The 26,605-nt window shown below is 48.1% G+C and overlaps 1 protein-coding gene across 1 annotated transcript; it reads left to right on the top strand.

Annotated features, from left to right (window-relative positions):
* Window positions 1–12,458: 12,458 nt before the first annotated feature.
* LOC127328292 (uncharacterized) lies at window positions 12,459–16,305 on the top strand. The gene is made up of 3 exons (XM_071825275.1): window positions 12,459–12,674; window positions 12,746–13,323; window positions 16,282–16,305. Exons 2-3 carry the CDS (start codon window positions 12,748–12,750, stop codon window positions 16,303–16,305), a joined length of 600 nt encoding a protein of 199 aa, XP_071681376.1. The 5' UTR covers window positions 12,459–12,674; window positions 12,746–12,747.
* The last annotated feature ends 10,300 nt before the right edge of the window (window positions 16,306–26,605 follow it).

The following is a 26,605-nucleotide window of genomic DNA, read 5'->3' as shown; positions in this document are numbered from 1 at the left end:
GTACAAAAACAATCTTCACAAATTTGTTTTGTTATCATAAGTTGTGCCGAGTTTCAGTAATAGTTGTTTCATGTATTCATTTGTATCTTATTCTTTTATAGTTGGCAAGAAAGCGGAACAAGCTCTCAATCGATGACCGCTTCATAGCAATAGGCGAGGAATTGGCGGGATTTTTCCTTCGGGACGTCATACCACCACTCGCAGAGCACCACAATGAATGAAGATGTACATGTTACATATATCGTTGACTCGAAGAGTACCACTATGCTACATGTAATAGACATATATAGAGTACGCCTCGGAGAGCACCACTATGCATGAAGATCGATCTTCATGCATAGTGCTACTTAATTTGCGATCTCATGCAATAACATGTGTGTTATATTATATGCACCAACTTGCTATGCATCATCTTGATCTTCATGTACTACCTAAACCCAAACGCGTTTCTGGTGCATCGACGCGATATGAATCAAACCGATATCCCTAAACCTCTCCAAAACCCTAAAAAGCCAATTCTCTGCGCGCGAAGATTTGGGAAAATTCCTGCATGGGGAACCTTTGAGTACGGTTCGTATTACCAACCGGTACCAAAGATCCTCACCCGAGCTCTCCTGGTGGCCCACGTGGAGGCCCGTTTTATACCGGTTCGTAAGCAACCGTGCATTTAAAGGGGGGCTTTAGTGCTTGAATAATTTGTCTGGGTTGCAGAAACCTGGCATTTAACGGCCTCTGGAACCGGTATAGATGACCGTTTTTCTACTAGTGACGTACGTATGCGAACTGACACTCAACAACTAGAGCCTTCCATTCCATCGATGCATAACAGCCACCAATCCAGTTTTGCAGCAAATCTCATGCAGTCTCGTGCTAGTCCCGTCGCTAGTCAAGCATGGGTGGTCCTCCATTAAACTCCTTAATTAAACGACACACGCATCAAGCAAAAGCGGATCCACGTACGAGTGCTACGTGCGTGTTTCAGCTGCCACGTCCGGCTCGGAGCACAGTGCGGCGGCAGGTGCAGCCACTGTCAACTGTACTACTACCAGAACAACGCCACCTTTGTCGATCACCTAATCATCCTTTGGATCTATCACCCAACCGAGCAGGCCGTGGCGCCTCGCTATACGTCGAGACTCGTCGACGTGCTCCGCTTCTGGATCAGGCGTGGGAACCACCGTCAAGATCAAGTAAAGTTCGGATTACGTCCGGTCCCGATTGTCCTTCTTCACATATTCGAATTGTACCAACAAAACAATGAGATCAAGCCAAAATTAAGCTTCCCGGCTCGCTAAAACCAAGTCCTCTGGAAGAAAAATGGCTGCTAGAGTATATCGTAAGTGTCCTCCCTAATGCACTATCCTGAGACTAGCGTGTGCCGTGTGCGTACCCTCCCGTATACAAATAAGTTCTGCTGTTTTCATTCTCGCATACACATTTTGTGTCCATTAAATAGGTCGTCATTTTCAAATAATGACATGGCACATTTTAGTTTCAGTTGCACATCTGTCGGTTTGCACAATTGTACTGTTGCGCAATTTCATTAAAAAATATTGCACATGGAGGAAAGATATATAGAAACAAAAGAAATGAACGTGGAAATGTGGAGTTAGCTATAATTTGGACCCAAAAAAAAGCAAAACCATGCAATTACGATTTATAAAAAAAAACAATGGTAACTTAACCAAAAATGTAAACATGTTCCTGTGGGTAATTTAACACAAGAGAAATGATCCAGGATGAAAGAGATGGACTTTATTGGAGCGCCTTCAAGAAGGAAGACGACGACCACAGGCGCCGTATGTTGCGAGCAATGGTCAAAACCACACCCGGCTTTCACCGATGTCTCATCTATCTCCACTGAGCAATCACAACCATGAGGACGTGGAGATGAAGCAGGTGTAGAGACCTCCGACAGCCTACCCAAAGGCGCTGCCAACCTACCTACCCAAGAAAATGCAGTGACCTAGCCCTTCCAGGTACACTAGCGACACACACGATACAACCAGCGAGGACCAACTCCTGCCAAACGCCTATACACTAAGGGTGTGTTCGGTTTCAGAACGAGAGGGAATGGAATGGAATGGTTCCATTCCAACGTCATGGGATCGTTCCAACCCTGTGTTCGGTTCAGAAAAATTCGAGGAACGGAATGGTTCCGTTATCTGTTCGGTTCTAGAATCTCATAGCGGAACGGAACGGCCTAAATAAGATTCTTTTATCCAAATCAAAATCAATATAGGCTTAAACATATTTTTTCTGCAAACCAAAGTCAACCCAGACCAAATCAACACGAAATGGAGGAGCACGCCCGCTGGCCGCCGCCGCGTACTGGGACGCCGCCAGGCGTGATGGCCGCCGCCGGGTATTGGCACGTCGCCGCGTACTGGGACGCCGCCGAGCGTGCTGGCCGCCGCGCCGCATGCCTGGCCCCCACGGGCTGGCCGCCGCCGCCAGCGTCTTCCAGGCTGCCGCCGCCGGCCGTCGCCGGCGTCGCTGGTCGTTCTTGTCGCTGCGCGTGCTTGCCGCTGCGTGCTGGGACGCCGCCGGGCGTGCTGGCCGCCGTCGCGTGTTGGTCGCCGCCGCGTGCTGGGTCGTCGCCGGGCATGCTGGCCGCCGTCGGGTGCTGAGAGAAAGAGAGAGAGAGAGGCACAGGAGAGAATCAGAGAGACAGAACCAGATTAGTGTGGGCTTTTCTCTTTTTTTTCACTCGTAGGCAGCCGTTCCTCGCGATCCGGCCGATTCGGCCGAACGAGGCCGTTCCGCATATTTGAGGAATATTCCCTTCCGGGGAACCACTTCGTTCCGTTCCTTTGCCGAACCGAACACGAGAACGGGCTCCAGGTGCGGAACGGTTCCGTCCCATTCCTCCAGATTCTGAAACCGAACACACCCTAAACCTGGCCCACGACTAGGCACCGTCGGTTCAGCACACTAGCAAGCCAACCGACAAACCAACTCGAACCAAGGCGACATTCATCGAAAAGAGCCGAGCGGCCCCCACGTTGCCTCAACAGATGACCTAGCCCAACCCGTCAGATCCACCCGTAGATCCTGCGGTGCCTCCACAACAGCAGGGCGGGCTCGAAGTAGATCGGCGGGAATGAACAGGTAGGGATGAAGGAGATATGCCCTAGAGGCAATAATAAAGTGGTTATTATTTATATCTTTATGTTTATGATAAATGTTTATATATCATGCTATAATTGTATTAACCGAAACATTAGTACATGTGTGATATGTAGACAAACAAAGAGTCCCTAGTATGCCTCTTAACTAGCTTGTTGATTAATGGATGATTAGTTTCATAATCATGAACATTGGATGTTATTAATAACAAGGTTATGTCATTGTATGAATGATGTAATGGACACACCCAATTAAGCGTAGCATAAGATCTCGTCATTAAGTTATTTGCTATAAGCTTTCGATACATAGTTACCTAGTCCTTATGACCATGAGATCATGTAAATCACTTATACCGGAAAGGTACTTTGATTACACCAAACACCACTGCGTAAATGGGTGGCTATAAAGGTGGGATTAAGTATCCGGAAAGTATGAGTTGAGGCATATGGATCAACAGTGGGATTTGTCCATCCCGATGACGGATAGATATACTCTGGACCCTCTCGGTGGAATGTCGTCTAATGTCTTGCAAGCATATGAATGAGTTCATAAGAGACCACATACCACGGTACGAGTAAAGAGTACTTGTCAGGAGACGAGGTTGAACAAGGTATAGAGTGATACCGAAGATCAAACCTCGGACAAGTAAAATATCGCGAGACAAAGGGAATTGGTAATGTATGTGAATGGTTCATTCGATCACTAATGTCATCGTTGAATATGTGGGAGCCATTATGGATCTCCAGATCCCGCTATTGGTTATTGGTCGGAGTGAGTACTCAACCATGTCCGCATAGTTCACGAACCGTAGGGTGACACACTTAAAGTTGGATGTTGAAATGGTAGTACTTGAATATGGAATGGAGTTCGAATATTTGTTCGGAGTCCCGGATGAGATCCCGGACATCACGAGGAGTTCCGGAATGGTCCGGAGAATAAGATTCATATATAGGATGTCATTTTATGTGAATTAAAATGTCGCGGAAGGTTCTATGGAAGGTTCTAGAAGGTTCTAGAAAAGTCCGGAAGAAACCACCAAGGAAGGTGGAGTCCACATGGGACTCCACCTCCATGGCCGGCCAACCCTAGTGGGGGAGGAGTCCCAAGTGGACTCCCCCTTAGGGGGCCGGCCACCCCCCCATATGGGAGGTGGAAACCCCACCTTTGGTGGGAGTCCTAGATGGGCTAGGTTTCCCCCTCTTATGGAAGGTTTTTGGTTCGGGTCTTATTCGAAGACTTAGACACCAACCCTTGGGGATCCACCTATATAATGAGGGGCCAAGGGAGGGGGCCGGCCACCCCAAGACCATAAGCTGGCCGCCCCATTGAAGTGGCCGGCCACCTCCTCCCAAACCCTAGCCGCCCCCCTCTCCTCCATATCTCCCGCGTAGCTTAGCGAAGCTCCGCCGGACTTCTTCACCGCCACCGACACCACGCCGTCGTGCTGTCGGATTCAAGAGGAGCTACTACTTCCGCTGCCCGCTGGAACGGGGAGGTGGATGTCGTCTTCATCAACAACCGAACGTGTGACCGAGTACGGAGGTGCTGCCCGTTCGTGGCGCCAGAACCGATCGTGATCAAGATCTTCTACGCGCTTTTGCAAGCGGCAAGTGATCGTCTACCGCAGCAACAAGAGCCTCCTCTTGTAGGCTTTGGAATCTCTTCAAGGGTGAGACTCGATACCCCCTCGTTGCTACCGTCTTCTAGATTGCATCTTGGTTTGGATTGCGTGTTCGCGGTAGGAAATTTTTTTTGTTTTCTATGCAACGTTATCCTACAGTGGTATCAGAGCCGTGTCTATGCATAGATGGTTGCACGAGTAGAACACAATGGTTTTGTGGGCGTTCATGCTCTTGTTATCTTTGGTTTGAGTACTTTGCATCTTTGTGGCATAGTGGGATGAAGCGGCTCGGACTAACTTTACATGACCGTGTTCATGAGACTTGTTCCTCGTTCGACATGCAACTTGTATTGCATAAGAGGCTTTGCGGGTGTCTGTCTCTCCTACTATAGTGAAGATTCAATTTACTCTTCTATTGACAATATTAGTATCACCGTTGTGGTTCATGTTCGTAGGTAGATTAGATCTCTCTCGAAAACCCTAAACCACGTAAAATATGCAAACCAAATTAGAGATGTCTAACTTGTTTTTGCAGGGTTTGGTGATGTGATATGGCCATAATGTGATGATGAATATGTATGAGATGATCATTATTGTATTGTGGCAACCGGCAAGAGCCTTATGGTTGTCTTTAATTTGCATGTTGAGTAGTATTTCAAAGTAGTTGTAATAGTTGCTACATGAGGTGAACAACCATGAAGCCGGCGCCATGAACCTTGACGCTACGCCGACGATGATGGAGATCATGCCCGTTGATGATGGAGATCATGTCCGTGCTTTAGAGATGAAGATCGAAGGCGCAAAGACAAAAGGGCCATATCATATCACATATGAACTGCATGTGATGTTAATCCTTTATGCATCTTATTTTGCTTAGATCGCGACGGTAGCATTCTAAGATGATCCCTCACATTAATATCAAGATAATAAAGTGTTCTCCCCTCGTATGCACCGTTATAACAGTTCGTCGTTTCAAAGCATCTCGTGATGATCGGATGTGATAGATTCAACGATTCACATACAACGGGTGTAAGCCATGTTGCACACGCGGAATACTTGGGTTTGCTTGACGAGCCTAGCATGTACAGACATGGCCTCGGGACAACGGAAACCGAAAGGTTGAACACGAGTCATATGGATGATATGATCAACATGTTGATGTTCACCATTGAAGCTACATCATCTCACGTGATGATCGGTTTTTGGTGTAGTGAATTTGGATCGTGTACCACTTAACAACTATGAGGGATGTTGTATTAAGTGGGAGTTCATTAGTAATTAGATTAAAACATGAACTAATTATCATAAACATAGTCTGAGTAGTATTTTGAATTAATTTTGTAGTATTGGCATCCGTTTTCTACCATGCGCTAGTCTTGTAATTGAGATAGAAATACTGTTAAAATCTGACAAGAAACTTTACGGATTGGTACCGTATTGTTAAAGAATCAAGAATTGATTAAGTCCTATTGCAAACTTTTAGTAAACCTCACATTGTTGATTCAAAGAGCTATGGTTTCAATTAGTACCTAAAGTTATCTTGTCTCCGTGAAACTTGAAGTTCAAATCTGTTTGAAAAGTAAGGAGCTGAAAATTTAGTTTTCAGAAATAATCAAGGTATGAGATATATGTGATATCTAAGACCTTATTGCAAGATGATAGAATAAAGTTTGGTGAGACTACATAAACTCATAAGTTTTATGGGAATGTACGAAGGTTGAAGACGCAAGGCGTCACAATCCTCCAACTATTGGGGCACTAACGATATTCGCATATCCATGAAGTGACCATCCTTAAATATGCACCGTTACTAAGACTCGTCGTTTCGAAGCATCACGTGATGATCGGGTGTGATAGATTCTACGTGTGCATAAAACGGGTGCAAGCTAGATTTGCACATGCAAATACCAAGGTTAAAACTTTACGAGCCTAGCATGTACAGACATGGTCTCGGAAAGTCGTCATGATATGATGGATAAAATTATGAGTGAAATTGTTCATCATATTACAAAGTTACTAATAGTGAAATCTGGAACACTTGTCATATGATGATCAACTTCAAAGTAAGAACCTCAAGGTTATTGGTATTTGACCAACAAACCTAGAAGTTATTAATGTTGAAGTGTTTTTCTGAATAATGAGGAAAGCTAAAAGAGAAACTGCAAAAGATATTTTGGCAAAAAAAAAGAAAAGACTAGAAAGTCTAGCTCAGGTGTATATAAATGATATACATGTTATGGTTGTATTCCTAGTTAAGTCACACTATGAAATTCTTGGGTATTAGTACTATATTGGTTGGTATGAAGTGTCATACTAAACAACGCAATACAAGAATACAATGGCCTAAGTGACTGACAAGGAATATGATAAGGATGCACGTCTGGAACAAAATAAAGTGTTATTATGTTAAATGCGTTAGCATTCTATCTAGCCCTTAGAATTTATAATAAAGAACTTAATAATTTTTATTTTGCTCTGGTCAAATGAAAACAATGGGTTGTTCAAATTATGACATTACTCCATGTACGATGGATAAGTTATTATAAATCTTAATGGTGAAACACACATACATAACACTGACGCTAAAATGCCATAAGGCAAATGATTTGAATTCCACTTATTTGTGGAACCGCCATTTAGGTCATGTTAGAAAGGAATGCATGAAGGAACTCCATGAAAATGGATTTTGGAGTCATTTGATTTTTGAATCATTTGGCAATTGCAAAATCTTTTCTAAAAGGTAATGACTGAAATACCGTTCATAGGCCGAAGAGTTGAACGGGCAACAAACTTAGTGAAAAAATACATGATGATGTATGTGGTTCACTGGGCATAGTTGTGTGCGGGAGATTCTTCTACTTCATGAAAACTTTCAACAATAAATTGAGTATATATATGTGGATATATTCAATAAGAAAGAAGTTTGAAACATTTGAATGGTTTCAAATAAATTTCAGCATGAAGTGGAAATCATCGTAATAGAAAAGTCAAATATCTATGATTGGATCATGGTGAAAATATTTGAATTACGAGTTTTAGCGAACATCTAAGAGAGTTATGAAATTGTTCTACAACTTACGTTTCTTGGAGTATCATAGTGATGATGAAGTATCCAAGAGATATATCCAAACTTTGTTGGATCAATGATGAGATAAAATATTGATGCCATTATATTTTTGTGGATTATGCTTTAGTGACTACCGCTTTTACACTGAATAGAGCATCATCATGATCCGTTGAAATGACACCATACGAGTTATGGCATGGGTATGAAACCTGATAGTCTTTTCTTAAATTTTGGTATGCATAGCATAAGTAAATAAGTTTACAACCAAAATCGGATGAATGTCTTTGTTGGTTATCCCAGAGAATTGATTGGGAATTCTTCCCACTATGGAGACAAAGACAAAAGTGTTTGTCAATGTTTCTTATTTCCAAGAAATTGTTTCTAGTGAAGTTTTTAAGTGGGAGGACAATATAGTTTGATAAGGTTTATGAACCTGAGCATAATGATCAGAGTAGCGCAGCATCGGAATTTGTTTCGGAAGCGGCCACGACGATCATGGCTCCCATGACTACAAAGTGTTTTAGCCATGGAGATCGAAGTACATATTGAACCTTGTAGGTATGGTTTACTTTGTGATCAAATAAATGATTTGTGAACAAAGGATTGATTTTGAACAATGATAAACCAACTACAAACAAAGAAGTTATGATGGGCCACGACTCAGTTAAAATGGCTATACGCCATGAAATCCAAGATAGATGAATACTTTATGAAAGTAAATGGATCTATGAAATTGATAGACTTGGATGAAATATCCTTGAAGAAAGCTTGACTTGTCGAAAAATTGTTTACGACAAAATTCAAAGAGTTGAATACGATAAGATTAGATCTTCCGTAGCAATGCTTATAGTCTATGTGGATTATTCTAGTAATCACTACATATTTCTTTTATGAGATATGCTAGTAGGATGGCAAAATACACTACTTAACAGAAGTATGTATACAAGATACAACCAAGAGTTTTGCTGGTCCGTGGAATACTAGATAGCTATACAAGCTTCAATTGGATGAAGTAAGTATCACGGAGTTGGAATCTTCACCAGATGAAATAGTCAAAAAGTTTTTGATTTCATCAGAGACGATGAAGAGGCTTGCATTTGCAAGAAATTAAGTGGGAGCGCTAAGACACATTTATAATACTTTATGTAGGTGACATATAGTTGGTTATAAATGATGTAATTATATACTTGATTAAAAGGTTTCATTGAGAATTAACTTCAATGAAAGGATATGGACTGAAACAAATTTAGTGTCAAGATCTATAAAGATAGATTGAAACACATAAATAAGTTTAAGTCAAAGTACATATGATGGATATTGAAGTAGTTCAATATAGAAATATTAAGAAAATGTTCTTGTCATGTGAAGGTTTAACAAGACTTGAGTGTATCTGACACTCAATGAGTAAAAACACATGAGTGATTATAGATCACGAATAATATGTACACAATCAGATATCATGTGCTATAAAGTGTTATGAGCATATACCAGAATGATTCATATGATGATCATTGGACGACAGTAAGAATATCCTTGAGTACTTTAGAAGAACTAAGGATATATATATATTTTTGTATGAAGAAATGACAAACAAATCGCTGTAAGGTGTTACACCGATATTGGTTTTGTCACATATAAAATATAATTTCAATCTCAAATTAGACTAAGTGTTGCTTAAAAGGTAGCACAATGAGCTAGAAGTTGTCTATGCTAGATTTAGAAGAGTTCTAAATATTGTGACGGATTCTACAAAAGAAGGCGGAAGTATGTCATTGTTTTGACAATGACAAAGGATGTTAAGTCAAGAGGTTCTTTAAGAACTTGGTGTAGTTCCGACAGTCGAACTTTGAAGCTATATTGTGTGTGACAATATAAGTGACATATTTCAGACAGCGGAATTAAGGTTCCACCAGAAGATCAAACATATATAATGCCAACTCATTTGGAAATGAGTGATGCGTTGAGACGCAAATGAATTACAAAATACATACGTTTCTGAGCGTGTCAGATCCGATGACTAAAAATCTCTCCCGTGAGCAATACATGATAAAGCACCAGAAGGCCAAGGTGTTATATCTTTACAAATGTAAACTAGATTATTGACTCTAGTGCAAGTGGGAGACTGAAGGAGATATGCCCTAGAGGCAATAATAAAGTGGTTATTATTTATATCTTTATGTTTATGATAAATGTTTATATATCATGCTATAATTGTATTAACCGAAACATTAGTACATGTGTGATATGTAGACAAACAAAGAGTCCCTAGTATGCCTCTTAACTAGCTTGTTGATTAATGGATGATTAGTTTCATAATCATGAACATTGGATGTTATTAATAACAAGGTTATGTCATTGTATGAATGATGTAATGGACACACCCAATTAAGCGTAGCATAAGATCTCGTCATTAAGTTATTTGCTATAAGCTTTCGATACATAGTTACATAGTCCTTATGACCATGAGATCATGTAAATCACTTATACCGGAAAGGTACTTTGATTACACCAAACACCACTGCGTAAATGGGTGGCTATAAAGGTGGGATTAAGTATCCGGAAAGTATGAGTTGAGGCATATGGATCAACAGTGGGATTTGTCCATCCCGATGACGGATAGATATACTCTGGGCCCTCTCGGTGGAATGTCGTCTAATGTCTTGCAAGCATATGAATGAGTTCATAAGAGACCACATACCACGGTACGAGTAAAGAGTACTTGTCAGGAGACGAGGTTGAACAAGGTATAGAGTGATACCGAAGATCAAACCTCGGACAAGTAAAATATCGCGAGACAAAGGGAATTGGTAATGTATGTGAATGGTTCATTCGATCACTAATGTCATCGTTGAATATGTGGGAGCCATTATGGATCTCCAGATCCCGCTATTGGTTATTGGTCGGAGTGAGTACTCAACCATGTCCGCATAGTTCACGAACCGTAGGGTGACACACTTAAAGTTGGATGTTGAAATGGTAGTACTTGAATATGGAATGGAGTTCGAATATTTGTTCGGAGTCCCGGATGAGATCCCGGACATCACGAGGAGTTCCGGAATGGTCCGGAGAATAAGATTCATATATAGGATGTCATTTTATGTGAATTAAAATGTCGCGGAAGGTTCTATGGAAGGTTCTAGAAGGTTCTAGAAAAGTCTGGAAGAAACCACCAAGGAAGGTGGAGTCCACATGGGACTCCACCTCCATGGCCGGCCAACCCTAGTGGGGGAGGAGTCCCAAGTGGACTCCCCCTTAGGGGGCCGGCCACCCCCCCATATGGGAGGTGGAAACCCCACCTTTGGTGGGAGTCCTAGATGGGCTAGGTTTCCCCCTCTTATGGAAGGTTTTTGGTTCGGGTCTTATTCGAAGACTTAGACACCAACCCTTGGGGATCCACCTATATAATGAGGGGCCAAGGGAGGGGGCCGGCCACCCCAAGACCATAAGCTGGCCGCCCCATTGAAGTGGCCGGCCACCCCCTCCCAAACCCTAGCCGCCCCCCTCTCCTCCATATCTCCCGCGTAGCTTAGCGAAGCTCCGCCGGACTTCTTCACCGCCACCGACACCACGCCGTCGTGCTGTCGGATTCAAGAGGAGCTACTACTTCCGCTGCCCGCTGGAACGGGGAGGTGGACGTCGTCTTCATCAACAACCGAACGTGTGACCGAGTACGGAGGTGCTGCCCGTTCGTGGCGCCGGAACCGATCGTGATCAAGATCTTCTACGCGCTTTTGCAAGCGGCAAGTGATCGTCTACCGCAGCAACAAGAGCCTCCTCTTGTAGGCTTTGGAATCTCTTCAAGGGTGAGACTCGATACCCCCTCGTTGCTACCGTCTTCTAGATTGCATCTTGGTTTGGATTGCGTGTTCGCGGTAGGAAATTTTTTTTGTTTTCTATGCAACGTTATCCTACAAGGGAGGCCCAGCTCCCTCGACCAGAGTAGAGGGAGCCAGGTCAACCATGGCAGAGACGGGGACGTAGCCCAGTGCCGCGCCCTTGGGAGGAGGTGCGGCGGGGTAGGTGAGAAGCGATGGGAGATCCCGGCCGCCACCGTGGCCGGCCGAAGCTGCCGCTAGCGACAAAAGAAGAAGGGGGGCGAGGAAGGGCCGCCGGGGGCTATGGTTTCGAGCCGGTGCCACCCTAGAGCGACACGGGAGCGGGTGTTTCCTTTCATGTTCAAGAAGAGAGCTTATTTGACATTCCATGAGGCCGACACATTTTTATCAAGTACATTGTTTGGAAAATGCGATGCGAGGGCGAAGGGGAGAATCACCAGCTATGAGACGTACCAGAGCAAGGGGGATCAAGATGACAATATGAGATGCGGTTTCCAATGGATCTCACCAGTGGCGGTACCGTGCATGGGTGCGGAATTACGGTGTTCGACTCCAACATCTAAGAGCATCTCCAGTCGCGTCCCCCAAAGCGTCCCCCAAAGGGATTTGTGGCGCGCCGGACAAAAAAAGCGTTCCAGCCGCGTCCCCCAAAGCCCATTTTTGTCCGGCGTGGCCCCATACGGTGTCCGGCGCCCCGAGCCCGTCCCCATCCCACAGGGGACGCTCCGGGGACGCCGGACACAACGAAAAGCGAGGCGGGCTCCCACATGTCGGCGACTATTTGCATAAACCGTTGTTCGCGCCTCTTTTCTCGTCGCTCCTTCCTTCCCGCGCCTCCCACTCCACCGCCGCCGCTGGATTTCCCGGCCGTTTGGGCGTCTGATTTGTGCTGGGAGTCAGCACCGTTGTCGCGGCTGGGGCTCCCGCCGGTCGTGCCGCCGCCGCGTCGCCAGCGCCTCCCAGAACGCGCCGTCAAATCCGCCCCACCTCCGCGCACAGAAGGTGCTCGACGACTTGCCAGGTAGCCGCGATTGGTCGCTGTTTGTTGCGTCGTCTGCCTCGGCGCAATTTTAACCATTGATTTTGCTTTAGGCATGGACAGCGACGATGAGATGGTTGCCCTGCTGCTGGAGGACGAGCAAGCGTTCGACGATGACCTGCGGGAGCATTTGCTGATCAGCGCGTCCCTCCAGGACATGCTTGACGCTGAGGCGGAGAAGAGGAAGAGGCCGCGCCGCGGAGGATCAAGGCCGGGAAGAAGGAAGTCGAAGCCCCGGCAGAGGCTGGAGGGGCATGCCATGCTGCACAACGACTACTTCGCCGACGGGGCAACACATGCCGACAATTTTCGGCGCCGGTACAGGATGAGCAAGGGCCTGTTCATGAATATCCTCCACGGCGTTCGAGAGTTCGACCCCTACTTCAAGCTCAAGGTCGACGCTGTAGGCGTTCTCGGGTTCTCATCCATTCAGAAGTGCACCGCCGCCATGAGGATGCTTGCATACGGAGCACCTGCCGATACACAGGACGACTACCTTCGCATGAGTGAGTCTACTGCCATTGAGTGCATGTACAAGTTTTGCCGAGCTGTGGTGGGAAAGTTTGGCAAATACTACTTGAGAGGGCCAACCGAGGAAGAGATCGCAAGGATCATGGCACAAAATGCTGCCGTAGGATTTCCTGGAATGCTTGGAAGCATCGATTGCATGCACCGGGCATGGAAGAACTGCCCGTTTGCTTGGCAAGGTATATACAAAGGGCGTCATGGATATTGCAAGTGTGGTGCTTGAAGCTGTGGCAGATTATGACCTGTGGATTTGGCATTCTTTCTTTGGCATGGCGGGATCACACAATGACATCAACGTGTTGCAGCGGTCTCCGGTGTTCAGCAGACTAGTGGAAGGGCATGCTCCACCATGCAACTATGAGATCAATGGCCACCAATATACCAAAGGCTATTATCTAGCCGATGGTATATATCCAAAATGGGCCACTTTTGTCAAAACAATCTCGAATCCATCAGGTCTGAAGAATTCTCACTTTGCTACACGACAGGAGGCTTGCAGGAAGGATGTCGAGCGGGCATTTGGTGTGCTTCAAGCACAATTTGCCATTGTCCGGTACCCTGCTCTAAGCTGGTCTCACGACCAAATGTGGGAGGTGATGCAGGCTTGTGTGATCATGCACAACATGATCATCGAGGATGACCGCAAGAATCATGTTAGGTCACATGTTGGTCCCTATGAGTGTCAAGGCCCTCTCGCGGAGGTTGATCATGAGTTGCCTGCAGATTTTGCTGATTTTCTCGCCATGCACGAAGAGATCCGTGACAGCAATGTGCATGAGCAACTTCAAGCTGATCTCGTTGAGCATTTGTGGAGGATCAAAGGAAATACCGTAGCACCTTGATGTATCATCTAGCCCTTTTTTTATATTTGATTACTTGTTTTATTGTTTGTTGTAATTTAATTTGAAAACAATCCTCGAAAACATTTTTTTTTCATATGCTACATTTGATATAAATGGTTTATGTGTTAAAAATATTATTTTAAATGTTTGGGGGCGGCGTTTGGGGGACGCGGCTGGGGAGCGACGTCCCCCAAAGGCGGCACGAACAAAACACGTCCCCCAAACGCTCGATCCGGCGCGGTTTGGGGGACGCTTTGGGGGACGCGACTGGAGATGCTCTAACCTCCAGCATAATTGTGAGCCCGGATATGTAGGAGATTACTCGTGATGATTACAATCATCCGGCCCCTTGAATGATCACAAATAATCGTGGCGTGTAGTTGAGCCACGTACACCATCTCCTCTCATCACTAGCTCTACAAGCACGCGTATAAGGGCATCTCCAACCGGGCGACCCATCTCGCGCCGCGCGTTCGGATGGGTCCAGCCGGACAAAAAAGCGGCCCAACGCGGCGATGCACCGCAAATGCGGATGGCCGCGGCGTCCGGAACGACGTAAACCCGGCCCAAATCTAGGCTAGGTTTGCGTGGCCGCGGATGGCACGCGGCGTCCGGTCGCATTCGGGCGCTTGGCGCCTCGTCTCCCTTGGGCCCACCTGTCGGTGACCGGGGAGGCTATTAAATGTGGACTGGAGGGGATCTATCCCTCCACTCCAGTCCCCACTCCACTCCCCGAGCGCAACCGCCGCCATGGCCTCGAAGCGAGTGTTCGCTCCCGGAGCCAATGACGACGAGGCCAGCAGCAGCCGGCATCCGCCGCCGGCGCTGCGGGCCGGAGGGAACCGCGGCGGCCTCCACATCGGAGAGGCCGCCCGCGGCGGCGCGGCATTGCCTCCACCGGCGCCGCTGCTGCTGCAGCCCAAGCCGGAGTCCTCCGACGAGGACCCCGACCTCTGCGCCGCACTGCTCATCTCGGCGGCGGAGGAGGACGCGAAATGGCCGCACCTCCATGCGGCCATTCGCACCTTCGAGATGGAGGAAGCGGCCCGGCGGCGGTGGAGGAAGCCGAGGCACAGGAGTTGTACGCCCAGGCCCGCCGGGCGCGACGGGAGGAGGAGGAAGCGGCGCGGGCAGAGGAGGCCAGGCGCCGCGCGGAGGAGGAGCGGCGCGAGGAGCAGCGGCGGCGAGAGGCCCGGCGCCGCGCGGAGGAGGAGCGGCGCGAGAAGGCCGAGCGCCGCGCACGGCGGAGAGAGCAGCGCCTCAGGGAGGAGGCGCTGCTCCGTGCGCCGCCGCTTCCTCGGGTGGCTCCGGACCCCCACTCCGTCTGGGAGGAGGCCCTGTGGTCTCCGTGGCCGGAGTCCCTGGCGCGGTCGAGCCACAACAGTGTCTCGCCGCCCGGGGACATCGTCGACACCGACGCCGACGACGTCCACACGGCCTAGGCGGCGCACCGGCGGCCACCGCGTCGACCAAACCCTAGCTTAGGGTTTTTAGTTTAAATTTAAAGCCCATATAAAGGGCTTCTTTTGTTAGTTATTTGCCCAAAATAGGGCTATGTACAAATTTGCCCAAAATAGGGCATATGCTTAATCAAATATCGTTTAAATTTAGATTTTCAATTTGTTTTTAGTTTTTTTTCGAATTTGCGCTGCGTCCGCGCGTTGGGCGCAGCGTGTGACCCAAACGGACACGCGGACGCGGGGCGCTGTCCGCGTGTCCGGGCGGCCACCCAAACGGCCCAAAACGGACGGCCCAGCGCGTCCGTTTGGGTCGCTCGGTTGGAGATGCCCTAAGCTACTGCTTCATTAGCGGATGTAATAAGAACAAGGATTATAACCGGGGAACATTACGGTAGAAGCTCGGCAGGGTGTTAGGTGTTGAAGCTATGGTATCCTGATTCCTGAGAACACAAGTTACACAACCATGGCCACAACAAGTAGCGATGAAGGAGAACACACCATGTACGCGCGGGGTGCACCAAAGCCGCGTGTCCCGCGAGCACCGTCCACGCGGTGTCCGCATGTGGTTCGCTCTCATAAATCATAACTGTGTGATTTTCGTACGGGCTGGTCCTGCGCCTTGGAGCGATCTGCTGCTGAAACCGAAACACAACCGGTGAAGGTCAGCGGCCAAAAAATTTCGCATGTGGCTACCCCACTATTCTCACGTCGTCACATCCATCGATTTAACTGAACGTCCGTTGTCTATGTCCGCAACAGAAAACTGGCCACAACTGGAAATAGATCTTTTGCTTGACGCGGAGCTCGGTCGCTAGTCGCCACGGAATACGTTCACTGATCTATTCACATTTTCTAATGTAATTTTTTGGCGGGTCATGGCAAGACGTATGGCCAGTACGTGCTCTTGTTCTTTCCCTGGATCCAGAACCTTCTCAAGGCTACTGAACGTCCGTCCGGCATATACATTATAGAAATGCTCAATTATTGGAACATATATATGCAGGCCTCCGTGGCGTCCAGGCACACGGCCTTTCACCATGGCGAAGAGCTCATGCATCATGCATGTTGCGCCCGCGACGCGGCGCACGGTAACAACACTGCACTGAGCAGCACCAGCTACCCTTCGGAATTCCTCGCTGCTCCAATGTGTGTGAGCGCGACGGGGAAACATTTCCTTTTTTCGGAAATATATAATCAAGTCGAAACAATTTGGGTTATGCATGACGGCAGATTCCACCTTTTTCTGTGACATGGACGTCCCTTAGAAAAATAAGTGAAACGGACGTCCCATGGAGATCGAAAGCTGTGAAAATGGACGGCAGATTCTCCTTGCCATCATTTTCCAGCCGATGGCAGCTCATTTCCAAGCTGCGGTGGTTGAGACGCAAATAAGATGGGGGAAATTAACTTTGACCGTAACAGGGAAATCAGAATAAATCGACAGTTGATTCATTTTCGTGCTGAAATAGTTGATGCAACATCACCGGAAACTGCCGCGAAAGTTCCGCAGACATGATGAATTTTTTGAAAGTGTACACAATATTTTGCCCCACCCATTAATTAATTTAGATAAAGTTCAGGTTCATTCACTAGTGGAAAATGGGGCTATAGGCCCGGTCCATTTGGGCCTTCAGTCCCGGTTTACAAACCGGGACCAATTAGGCGGGACTAAAGGGTCCCCCTTTAGTCCCGGTTCAAAGTTGCACCGGGCCTAAAGGCGGCGCCACGTGGTGCGGCCAGGGAGCTCGCGGTGGATGGCTTTTGGTCCCGGTTCGTGGTACGAACCGGGCTCAGGTTCTGCCGCGCAGAGAATTGCTATTTCTCTGCCGCGGCACGGGTTTAGGGTGGAGCAGCGTTTCTCTGCGCGCGCAGAGAACAGGCGTTTCTCTGCCGCGGCAGAATTTCAGCAATGCATATATATCATTCAAGAAACCACAAAAAATCGTCGTGAATATATATAGACATCGTCAACAGTACATGTAATGCATTCATATTTACAATATAAAGTCGGATCTCTTTACTAAATCTATTAGCTTCTACGAAGTTGCTCAACACATAGCTATGACTTTCGCATAGTGCTCTCCACCTGGGGTAATGACCTCGGTAATAAAGAATCCCGCGATTTTCTCTTGAATTGCTCGTATTTGATCCTGCGTTATGAGAGTGTCCCGCAGGGCGTTTCATCTATATTTAAAAAAGGAGATCATCAATATATGAATGGAACTCAATACAATAGATGGTACTAATTAAGATAATTGTGAGAATTTGTTATCGTACACGAGTGTGGTGTATACGGGCATCCCCACCCTTGGGACAGGCCATGTCACGAATGAAGGTGCAAACGTAGTATCCACATAAGTTATTCCCGCGTTCCTGCCTCATACACTTTACGAAAAAATAGTTCGATCAAAGTAATAATCAAGCATCGTATTGAAAGTAAATATCATATATAGAGTTTCACGGACATAGATATATAGTACTACTTACAGGGTAATCTTGAAATGTAAGCTCCGGTTTCCATGTACCCGGAACAATAGTGATGAACCGTTTCCAGGCCCTGCCCGGCAAAAAATAATGAGTAAATGAGTTATTGATTAGTTGATGATATCATCGAATTAGAACAGATGAAGATGCCAATACGAAATTGATTGAAATTACCTCTGGAGGATGGCAGCCATGTCCCCCCATTCCGCATATTCTTTACGTTTCGAGTCCATGACATTTACGACTCCTTTGTGAAGATCAATGATAAGGAGAATAAAGTGGAATCTGCACAAGCATAGCTCAATGATTACGAGAATAAAGTGGAAGGTGCACAAGCATAATGTATGTTATATATAACACTCACTTGAAGTTGTAGGGAAAGAATATATCCTCTTTGTTTGCTTGCTTCACTAAAAACATTACCATGTTGTCCTCTATGTCCTTGGCGAAGTCTCGAACCGTAACTTCATGAACTGTGTCTGGGTCTATGAACCCCAGCGGTAGGAGCTTGCCTCTTTTGCATTCGAGCTTCTTCATTCTGCATAATTAAATGTATAGCGTACACAAAGAATATAGTGAGGATAACTGTTAGTGCAAATGAATGAGCGCTGAGCTACAGACTTAATTACATAAATAAATCACTTACAGGCAGTAGCAACTGATGACAGCATTGTCGAGGGCGTCTTGATTGAATAACTGAAACAGTTCTTCTAACTCAAGGTTTATCTCCTCGACCCCCCGGAAGTAATGCTCATCTCTAAGATACACCGTGAGGTAGCGATCACCTCTTCGACAGGCTTTCAGGTACCAGTCATGCAACCTTCGCATCTGAGTCCCTAGACGCGCGAGCTCGCCAGGTTTGACGAGATCTTTTCCGTATCTATACTTTTTTACCACTTGAGCCGTTGGATAGTAATCTTCGTACTCAACTGATGCTCCCTGAGCTCTAGCCTCCCGTTCGATCATCGATGCCATCTCTGGATCATCATAGGGCTGCACGACGAAGTGGGGTATGGCCTGAATGTCCTGCTGTCCAAGCTGGGCGACTTTTTTTTGCTTCTTTGCTCTCTCTAGAGGACTGTCCAAGAGAGCGGTCATAATCAGCTCTCAGCTCAGGTCTCTTCATTCTCGTCACGGCAAAGTGCTTCACTATATGCGGTGGAATAAACATCTTCTTCGGCGCAAGAAACGCCTTTTGCTCTTCAGTCTGCTCATGTGGTAACAACTCTGGAGTCTGTGCCCTCATCGGAGTTGATGATCTCTTCGGAGCTGTAGGAGGTGCCGCGGTTAGCTTCCTCTTTTGCTTAGGTGGAGGCGGCGGAGTCTCCTGACAAGGAGGAGGAGGCGGCGGAGTATTTTCACGCGGAGGAGACTGCTCATGCACAGGGGAATCATCATCGCGCATAGGAGAATCATCACGCGGAGGAGACCCTGCAGGTGGCGGAGGAGGCGGAGGAGGTGGCCTGCTTGGTGGCTTCTCACCTGGAAACACAATGTTCTCCTTCCGCCATTGCACGGTGGTTCTACGGGCTTCTCCCAGTTCTTTGATTTCCCCATCTTCACCTTCAGGGTGCTCAAGCACCAACCCCTCATAATCTCTCAACACTTCATCCACCATCACAACAGCAAAGTCGTCTTGGACCGGACGGCAATGGTAAGACCTTGTAGGTAAGAGGATGCCGACCGCCGCCTTGAAGGATAGGTTGAAAACTTTAACATGCAGCTCACAAGGACGGCTCTCAGTGAGATCATCCACGGGGGGCTGGGGGGGTAGCGAGGAGGCTCGACCACCTGGTCATCATCATCATTATCCTCCTGCTGAGTGGAAGCCACGCTGCTTTTCCGGTGTTGTTGAGATTGCAGCGGGACGAGGGCATTGAGCAATGCAGGATCTACAGCCTGTCCCTGAGCCATCTGGGATGTAAGTACTTGGGTTACCATGGTTAATTGGGCTTGCATGGTGCTAAAACCCTCCTCTAAGGACGCTATGCGGTCTGTTTCCCTTTCCTTTCTCCTCTCATGGCTTTTATCAGGAAATCTCTTCCTTTCCGCAGGAAAGCCATACTTCCACGGAACGGAGCCTTCTGTGCCTCGTGTTCGTCCGCCATGTTCTTTGTTCCCAAGGGCGCGTGTCAGCTCATCGTTCTCTCTTTCGGGCTGGAACCTCCCCTCCTCCACGTCCTTATGTGCTTTTTCCAGGGCTTCAATGGGAAACTTCAGATGAGCTTTCTTATAGATGCACTTCCCTGTTTCTGGATGCAACGTTCCCCCAATCCCGTAGAACCACTCCTTACACCGTTCGATCCAACCGTGTGTCCCTAATCTGATCCCTTTCCTGGTCAGTTCCGCCTCAGCTGCCTGCCACTTAGGACGGTTAGCCCTGTATCCACCTGGACCCAGAATTTGGTGATATAGCTTCAACGCAGCATTTGCCTTATTTGTTGCCGACCTTTTCTTAAATTGTTCTGACTCGGTGCTGTACTTCACGAATTCGTCCCAGTGATTTTTTACCTTCTCACTGTCCGGAGTCTTCTTTTTCTTGATAAGGCCGCACAATCTTTTCTTGTGGTTCTTGAATAGTTCGGCCATCTTCTTCTTGGCAAACTCGCGGAGGGCCTGCTCCATCTTGGCCTTTTCAGCGTCATCCCCCTCTTCGGGTACTATGTTGAAATGTGACATGAGCTTGGTCAGAATGCTGTTTTTGGCTACATCATCGATATAAAGACCTTGAGCTTCTTCCTCTGCAGACAGCATTAGTCCCTTCGGCTTGTTCCATTCTCGAACGGTGATCGGGACGTGGTCCCTAACAAGCACTCCGCATTGAGCTATAAATGCCTTTGCAGCTTTCTCTGGAGCAATCGGTTTACCATCCTTAGCGATGTGGGTGATGTCGTGCCTAACACCGTCGTCCAACTTTTTGGCCGGGCCTCGCTTCCTCGACTTTACAGAAGAAGTGCTCGATCCGGAGGGCTAAAAAAGAAATAATTCATAGTCAGTACAATTTAATTAGTTAATGCATCTAGTCGATCAACATCGGCTTAATTAATTTATATACCTGGGTGATAACTACGGTTCCGGAGCCATTATGATGATCTTCTTCCTCACCGGCGCCATTAGGATCTTCTTCCTCAATATTCTCCGCTCCCTCACCGGAGTCATTCAAAAAAGTTGCGGTGACATCGTCATCGCCATCATCTGGAATAACGTCGTCGTCGCGATCATCCAGAGTACCGTGGGCTATGAGGTCAGCCATGAAATTTTCTTGAGTTTCATCTCTCTCCATGCTTTCTACAACGACCTGCAAGCTATATATAGGAACCATCATATGATCAAATTAAGGATAATGCAGAAAATTGAAAATGAAGTTACATATGTAGTTCTTAACTAAGGATAGTGCTGAAAGCAGATAGTGCAGTTACATGCATACATAGATCGGGTTCATGTTTATTTAACCCTAATACATCAATCAATACTACAACCTCTCAACCGCGCCGACCAGGACCTGAGCCGCGCCGGGTGAACCCCCAAAGCCACGGAACAGTCACGGGAGCATAGCTAACATGAGATCCCTGCATAACGCTCCATCCGGTCCTATACATGTTGTCTAACGCATACATGTAACGGCGAACGTGCTCGTCCTACGCTGCAATGCGCTGAGCTACCTCCTCCGGCGGGGCCGGCACCCTCTGAAACGATCGTGGCCCATAAGACCTCCACCAAAGAATATCCGGGTCGACGACGGGACCCGGATTCCACACCAAGGTGCGCGACCCGGAAGTTAAGACCTCCCAGTGCCACCCCGGCGGAGCCCAGTCCCGGACCTCCCCCAGCTGCTGCATCTCCTCTAGAATAGTCAGACCACGGCGCGGCGGCTGTCGCGGCATCGTAGCTACGAAAACAAATCATATATATGTACCAACGTTAACATAAATAAAAAAATAGCTTCACTACTTTTATGTTAGTCGGCGCCGGCACTACCGTTTGAGGGGCGCCGGCACTACATACTCTATTTTGGGGGCGCCGGCAGGGGCGCCGGCACTACCGTATTTTGGGGGCGCCATCGCGAGCGTAGTGGTTACCGGCGCGACGGCCCTCATAACGGTGCGTCTGCCCTCATAATTAACTTCCACGTCCTCATATATAACTAATTTTAGTAACTAATTTTCACTAAAACTAACTAACTAATTTTTCACTAACACTAACTAACTAATTGTTCACTAAATTTCTAACTATTTTTCACTAACACTAACTAACTATTTTGCACCACTAATTTCTAACTATTTTTCCCTTAAATTCTAACTAAATTTTCACTAAAACTAACTAACTATTTTGTACAACTAATTAATCTAATGAACTACACTATAATCTAACAAATAAAAAAATAAAAAAAAATGAAAAATTGGCCGGCCCGGTTCGGTCGGCCGGAGGAGGAGACGGGCGCGCTTAACGGCGGAGGGAGAGGCGCGGTGGCGGCGGGGTCGGCGGCGGCGATGGCGGCGGACGGCGAGGAGAGGCGGAGGGGCGCGGTGGCGGCGGCGGTCGAGGAGATCGAGGAGAGGCGCCGCGGCGGGGAGCGCGGCCGACGTGCGCGCGCGCGAGAGAGAGAGGAGGGCGGGGATGGCGCGGACGGCACGGGTGGCAGCGGCGGTGATGGCGCGCGGGAGGGCGGCGGCGGCGTTGGCGCGCGGGAGACGGGCCGGCGGCGATTTGGGCAGCCTGGCGGCGTTGTGCGCTTCGTCTCCGCGGGATTGATCTCCGCGGAGACGAAGTGTTCAGTTATAAACCCCCCCCCTTTGGACCCGGTTTGTATTACAAACCGGGACACAAACCGGGCCTAAAGGCCTATTTTTGCTGCGGTTTTCGCTGCGCGCGCAAAATAGGCCTTTAGGCCCAGTTTGTATTACAAACCGGGACCAAAGGCCAATTTTTTTAAAAAATTTCATTCCCGCCTTATTTCAATAAAAAAAACACGTACTGGCCACCGCCATGCCACACGTGTCCACCGCCGCCGCCGCCATGTACTGGCCACCGCCGCCACCGCCGTGTACTGGCCACCGCCGCCACCGCCACCACCGTGTACTGGCCACCGCCACCACCGTCACCGCAGTGTACTGGCCACCACCGTCACCGCCATGTACTGGCCACCGCCGCCGTGCCACACGTGTCCCTTCCCCGTGCCACGTGTCCCTCCGCCGTGCCACACGTGTCGCTTACCCGTCGATGCCGTCGTGCGACGTGTAGCCACCGCTTCCACGTGCCTCGCCCCGCCGACGCCGGCGTGCGACGTGTGTAGCCGTGGCTTACACGTGCCATGCCCCGCGTGCGCTATATAGAGCGACGAGTGCGGGCGCAACCACACGTCGCCACCGCCTCCGCTCATTCATCTCCGGGATGCCTCCACGTCGTCGAGGGGCGTCTGGTTTCCGTGGCGTTCGAGTGCGTCCGAGCGGTAGGTTCACCGCCGAGATACGTGCCGATGGCTTCCGCCTCACCCTCGGCACGTACAACACGCCGGAGCTGGCGGCGCGCGCTTACGACGCAGCGGCGTTGCGCTTTCGGCGGCCAGGGCGAGACATGAACTTCCCGGATGTTGAATCGCTAGAGGAGGCGGAGTTCCTCGCGCCACCGCCGTGCCTCGTCGACGACGAGGACCATCGCCGGCACCGCCAGGTGCAGCGCAGGATCGCCATCGCCGAGCGCGACGAGCAGTTGATGCGCCAGTGGAGGGCGCAGTTCCCCAACGATGTCGACAACACCGACGCGTTCTCGGAGAAAAGTTTCCCGCCACATAAATGGAATTAAAGTACAGAGCTCAACTGAAAATTAATTAAGATACATCGCCAGATTCGACTGTTCGAGTCATTCAGTCATACTCGTGCCTAGCCCTATAGTACTCGCCACTGTAGTCGTCGTAGTCGCCGTCATCATCGTCGCTGGCATCGGGGTCGCGGTAGTCGAACCTCGACGGGAGAGCACGCGTGGGCTGGGATTGAGGGTAGCGCAGGCGGGGGCCACGGTAGGCCATTACGCCCTGGAGAGTCCGGCCGCGCCACCACAGCCAACGGCCGGCCTCGTTGAAGTCCGAAGGAGGCGGGCCACCCTCCCCGTGCCTGGCAAGCGCCCTCTCACGCCGATTGATGAAGAAGCTTTCCCAAGTCGGGAAGTAGTCGGGATGCCACTGGGGATTCCTCCGCTGCTCTGGCGTGAGCTCGAAGTAGTAGTGGTTCGTGATGGCCATCTCGCGCGCCACACCTAGAGGGACAGGAGGGACCGGTACGCCTCCGACGCTCAGCAACCAGCCGGTCGGGACGCGGTAGCCCGGCGGGCAGGGGTAGTTCGACGCGCAAAGCGCCTCTGCCTCCCGGAGGGTTAGAGATACGATGGAAGCCATGGGACAGAGTGATGAGGTTTGCAGATATGAGTCTAGATGTGATATGTAAATGGAGGCCAAGCCTACAATATATATATAGTGAAAAAATGGCGGGAGGACAGACGCGGGAAGCAGTGGAAAGCGCGGGAAGAAAAATAGGTGGGAACGCAGTGGAAAGCGCGGGAAGAAAAATAGGCGGGAACGCAGTGGCGCCGAAAACATTAGTCTCGGCTGGTGGGTACAACCGGGACTAAAGATCATTTTTTTGTCATCTAACAAAACTGTCGGTGGGATAAAGACGTGTGGGTAACCTTTAGTCCCGGCTGGTGGGTACAACCGGGACGAAAGATCCTTTTTTGTCATCTAACAAAACTATCGGTGGGATAAGGACGTGTGGGTAACCTTTAGACCCGGCTGGTGGGTACAACCGGGACTAAAGATGTCGGCAGGATAAGAACGCATGGGTGGACGCACTGCTCGATGAGATAAAGCATGTAGCGCACGACGCCCTGTCGAAGGAACAAGACAAAGTAGAAGCGGTGATGTGCCTATAAAAGGAGCATCGATACGGCTTGCCAAGCAGATCAACAAGCCAAGCAGAGATTCATTCCCATGGATTGGAAAATCTCCCGTGGCGTAACTTCTCGGAGATGTCGTTGGTGCACACGCCCTACGGCATCTTCGGAAGTTGCTCCTCGGAATTTTTTCCTGCAAGCCCCTGAACGACTAAATCTCCTCTAATAGTGTTGGGGAAAGGGTTGGGAAATCTCCCGTGGCGCAGTTTCTCGAAGATGTTGTTGGTGCACACGCCCTACGGCATCTTCGGAAACTGCGCCTCGGAATTTTTCCCCTGCAAACCCGTGAACGACTACATCTCCTCTATATATATGGTACAAAAAGCCAACCACATCTCCACTTTTCATATCTTACATACAGTTTAATGATGACACAAAAATAAAGGTGAAATTGATTGCCATGTTGAGATACTCATTTGTGCCATGAACATTCTTCAATTAACTTGATGATGGAGCATCTTCATCATTTAATCTTCTTCGGCCTTAACCATGGAGCATCTTCATCATTTAACTTGATGCTTGGATCAATGTTCACTCTGAAGGGTGGAATTTCATCAAACTTATTATAATCTTCTGACATGTCTGTCTTGTCCTCCACTCCCACGATGTTTCTTTTTCCAGAAAGAACTATGTGGCGCTTTGGCTCATCGTTTGATGTATTTGTTTCCTTATGTTTCCTTTTTCTTGGTTTGCTAGACATATCCTTCACATAGAAAACCTGGGCCACATCCTTGGCTAGGACGAATGGTTCGTCTCTATACCTAAGATTGTTGAGATCCACTGTTGTCATTCCATACAACTTGTCTACCTGAACCCCGCCTCCTGTTTTGTTGACCCATTTGCACCTAAACAAAGGGACCTTAAAAGAAGGTCCATAGTCAAGTTCCCATATATACTCTATGTAACCATAATATGTGTCATTTGGGCCTTCATTCATTATTGCATCAAATCGGACACCACTGTTTTGGTTGGTGCTCTTTTTATCTTGGGCGATCGTGTAAAATGTATTCCCATTTATCTCGTACCCTTGGAAAGTAACTACAGTCGAAGATGGTGTCTGGGCCAGCAAGTACAGCTGATCTTCAATATCTTTGTTATTCAGGAGATGTTTTTGCAACCAACCGCCGAAAGTCGACATGTGTTCATGTCTAATCCAATCGTTCGACTGCCCCGGGTTCTGGGAGCGTAGAAAGTTCTTGTGGTCACCGATATATGGATCCACCAAGGTGGAACTTTGTAGAACTGTGTAGTGTGCTTGAGTCAAAGAAATCCCGTCCCTACATATCATTGATTTCCTTCCTAGCGTGCCTTTTCCACTTAGTCTCCCTTCATGCCGCGATTCAGGAACACCAATCGGCTTAAGGTTAGGAATAAAGTCAACACAGAATTCAATGACCTCCTCTGTTCCATAGCCCTTGGAGATGCTTCCTTCTGGCCTAGCACGGTTATGAACATATTTCTTTAAGACTCCCATGAACCTCTCGAAGGGGAACATATTGTGTAGAAATACAGGATCGAGAATGGAAATCTCATCGACCAGGTGAACGAGGAGATGTGTCATAATATTGAAGAAGGATGGTGGGAACACCAGCTCAAAACTAACGAGACATTGGACCACATCATTCTGCAACCTCGGTAGAATTTCTGGATTTAT

This window comes from Lolium perenne, chromosome 2, assembly GCF_019359855.2.
Source record: "Lolium perenne isolate Kyuss_39 chromosome 2, Kyuss_2.0, whole genome shotgun sequence".
Lineage (NCBI taxonomy): Eukaryota > Viridiplantae > Streptophyta > Magnoliopsida > Poales > Poaceae > Lolium > Lolium perenne.
The sequence above is the reverse complement of the archived record's forward strand: the minus strand, read 5'-3'. Positions and strand labels throughout refer to the sequence as shown.